The following is a 3,650-nucleotide window of genomic DNA, read 5'->3' as shown; positions in this document are numbered from 1 at the left end:
CCTTTTTAGCTCGGGTTTTCTATGCTGCTTGCCGTTTTCATTATACTCCTGCGTCCAAGAGCATTACAAGAGAGGGAAGATATAATCCCATACATAAAGATGTAGGTGAGTCGAAAACTACAAGTACTATATTAAAAACTATATCCATTGGAATGGAATAAAAATAAAGTTTATATACAACTATATAAAAATGAAACGAATTATTAGCTGTACCATTTATTAAACTTTTTCCGGATCTTTTAAAATAAATAACTATGAAATATCGAGAAGGGGACAGAAACGGCCTATGGCTCCGGTATCTGTTTGTAGGTGTAAATGTCGAAAAGAAGGTGTTATACTGACTAGGCTGAGAATAGGTCACACGAGGCTCACTCATTCCTACCTCATCTAAACACTCAAAATGTCTGTTTTGTAATAAAAATAAGACAGATATTTCTGTAGTGCCTATAGTTCACATTATACCACAATAGTTTTAGATTAAACTCTAATATATTAACAGCCCAAAATGCTAAGTTTTGATATAATGAAAGTGGAGAAAATTATATATTACGCCATTAGTAGATTGTTAACTATTTAAAAATATAAATTTATCAATAAAAATTAGGTTAAATAAAAACAAACTAATTGATAAATTACTTACATCTGTTTCGTTGATAGAGAAATCATCGTCTCCTAAATCATCCCTCATCGATGGTGCTACACCTGGACGTAATTCTTCTTGGTCAAGTGTAAAAAGGAGAAGATCGAAATACCTTAATCATTAACAAAAATGTATCTAAATCGTTATTTAAAAAAAAATTATTTATTGTAATTATAAAACAATTTTAAATATTACCATAATGTAGGCTCCACCACTTCGTTTGTGGACTCTTGTATTTTCCTGAACTGGCGTCGAAAAGAGGTCCTCAAGCTGTTAATTTTTTTAGCGACGAAGTACTTTTCGGCATTCGGAAACTTCTCCCTGCACTTTGCAACGAGAGCATCGTAAGCCCGATTACGAGCATTCCGGTTGGAATAGTCTTTAGAATTATTGTCCCATAAGCAGGTTTGTTCCTTGTACAGTTCAATGAACTCCTTCCAAAACTTCTTATGATCTTCAAAAGCCATTCTGACAAAAAGTATTTTTAAGTCATCGTACATACAAATATTATACTAAATAATTATATATTACAAAAATTTATATTTAATATATGTACCTCTAGTTTGAAAGTGTTCAGCTTGAAAAAGCCGTAGTATACACAAAGACTCAAACCCCGTAGAGGGACTGACGAAGGGATCAGTAGTTCAAGCAGACGCCACTGCGACCTTGCGGGACCCCCACCACATTCAAACTGTTTATCGACCGGGGCATTAGCCTGAAGTACGACCGGTTTGAATGCAGATTAAACTAGTTCTAACCAAACTGAGGACCAGAATAATTCATATTATTTCTTTAAATCATTCATGAATAAAAAAATACAGTAGACAAAAAATGTATTTACACGCATTTCTGTTAATTTCTAACTGGTAACAGCATTATTACAATTGATTTATAGTATTATTATTGTAATTAATTCATGTATTCTATATTTGCTTAGATTCAAAAATATAATAGCAGTTGTTAAAAAAAATTAATAAAAAATTTTTAAAAAACTAAACAAAAAAAAAAGAGAATTTTGAGTTATAATGCAGTTGAGCTTTGTGTTTAATTGATTATAATGGCAAAAAGAGGGCACACCAAGTACTGATAATTGTGCAAACAAAAAAGACATTGTGATTTTCAGGCTGTGCAAATACTTATTTTGCATAAAATTTTGTTGATGGTGTTACTGTTAAAATTTTTTTTTTTTGAGATTGATAGATTTATTTATTGATAGATATTACAATCTGCCACACAGTTGTGGGCAATAGGTAATATAACTGTTAAAATTAAATAAATTGTTATAAAATAATTTACGAAACATTCTTGAATCTTCTTAAACAGAAAAACGAAATATCGAATTATGATCGAAAAAAAAATCTGGTTGTTTATCTGCTATCAGTGGGGTTGCAAAAATATAGAACAAGAGGGTCAGTATATACGGCCCTCCCTAAATCCATTATAAAATATGATGATTATACCACGTAAATATGATGTTTTTTTATGTGAGTTAAGCATGAGTTCCCGTGAAATCGAAAAATGTAAGAACATCGAGTTTTCAACAGTTCAATATATTGTTTAAAAAAAAAAAAAAAAAAAAAAAAAAAAAAGAATTGACTGAAAATTTGAAAACAAAACCGAGAAAGGACTACCTTCGAAACTCACGCATAGACATAAACGTGAAACATTCAGAAAAATCCAAACAATTACTGATGACTTGGCGACAACATCGGATAATACTGTCATGCCACAAACTATGAGTAATGTTCTGAATAATGAAGGAATTAAAAGTAGGCGTCCTCAAGAGTGATACCTCAAACCTTTACTGAGTGATATAAACCGACAGAAGAGATTACAATTTACAATGATGTAAAAAGAGAAACCATTAGGGTTTTGGAAAAAGGTTTTATTTTCATACAAAAGTAAATCTGAAATATTTAAAACTGCTAGCTTCCTTACAATTTGGAGAAAAATATATACAAGGTTCAAGGCAAAGTATTTGCATGGGGGAGGAAGTACTATGGTGTGGATTAAGCACTATACTATATCAAAGTATAGGCAATTTGGAATTCATTGAAGGGCATATAACTGGCAAAATGTATGTAGAAATGTTGCGCTGTAATTCAAAACCAGTGCCAGGGAATTAGGGCTCACAGATTCATTTTATTTTCAACAAGGCAATGACCCAAAGCATACGGTGAAGCTTACCTAAGAATGGCCCCTTTACAATGCTCCCCGGAGGATGATTACCCCTCCTCAGTCCCTTGATATTAATACAGTAGAAAATTTTCGGCATATTTTGGATAACAAGCAATCAACAAGAACATCTAGAAAGCTGTATCATAAAGGAATGGGACAATATCGGAATAAATGTGACAAAAACATTGGTGGTATCCATACCAAAGATATTGGAAATGATTGTAAAGGCAAAAGGAGGGAACATCTAAGTTCGGATAATTGTGCAAATAAAAAAAGACACTGTGATTTTCAGGCTGGGCAAATACTTTTTTCTACCGATTGTGTATGACTTTACGGAATGAAATAATTAGTGTTCAAGTGTTAATTCCAGGTTTAAAGTTCCAGTAAGATATTTTATAGGATATCGATTCCTTGTTTCATAATTACAATTATTTAAATAAATGAATAAAAAACATTCTCCATAAAAATAATAAAGTTCGTCCTCTTAGCTGAACCCAATTAAAGATTTTTTGAACATAAATATGAAAAAATTAATATGTTATTTAATACATTATATATAAATTTACTAAATATTATATTCTAGCCATATGAATTTAAGAAGTCAGGAGTTTATCGGAGGTTTTTAAACTTCACTTCCGTACAATGGGAGAACGGACCCCCATTACAAAAATTAAAACCCCATCTTCCGAGACTCCATCTTCACCTGGAGCTTTGTTGCTCTTAAGCTTCAGGTTGGCATCTAAGACGACTTCATATTCTGGGGGATCAATTCATTCTTCTTTTTCATTATTCGCTGCATAAGCGTCTTGTACTTGATTTTTACCATGTATTT

The 3,650-nt window shown here is 31.8% G+C and overlaps 1 protein-coding gene across 1 annotated transcript; it reads right to left on the bottom strand.

The window, feature by feature from the left end:
- Window positions 1-554: 554 nt before the first annotated feature.
- On the bottom strand, window positions 555-1,107 carry LOC106678686 (uncharacterized). Its single transcript, XM_067052349.1, has 3 exons — window positions 836-1,107; window positions 641-752; window positions 555-569 (listed from the first exon to the last, which is right to left on the bottom strand). The coding sequence occupies exons 1-3, from the start codon at window positions 1,105-1,107 to the stop codon at window positions 555-557; spliced, it is 399 nt and encodes a 132-aa protein (XP_066908450.1).
- Window positions 1,108-3,650: the final 2,543 nt, after the last annotated feature.

This window comes from Halyomorpha halys, unplaced genomic scaffold (genome assembly GCF_000696795.3).
Source record: "Halyomorpha halys isolate HHAL.00 unplaced genomic scaffold, Hhal_1.1 Scaffold155.1, whole genome shotgun sequence".
NCBI classification, from domain to species: domain Eukaryota; kingdom Metazoa; phylum Arthropoda; class Insecta; order Hemiptera; family Pentatomidae; genus Halyomorpha; species Halyomorpha halys.
This window is presented reverse-complemented; position numbering and strand designations above follow the sequence as displayed.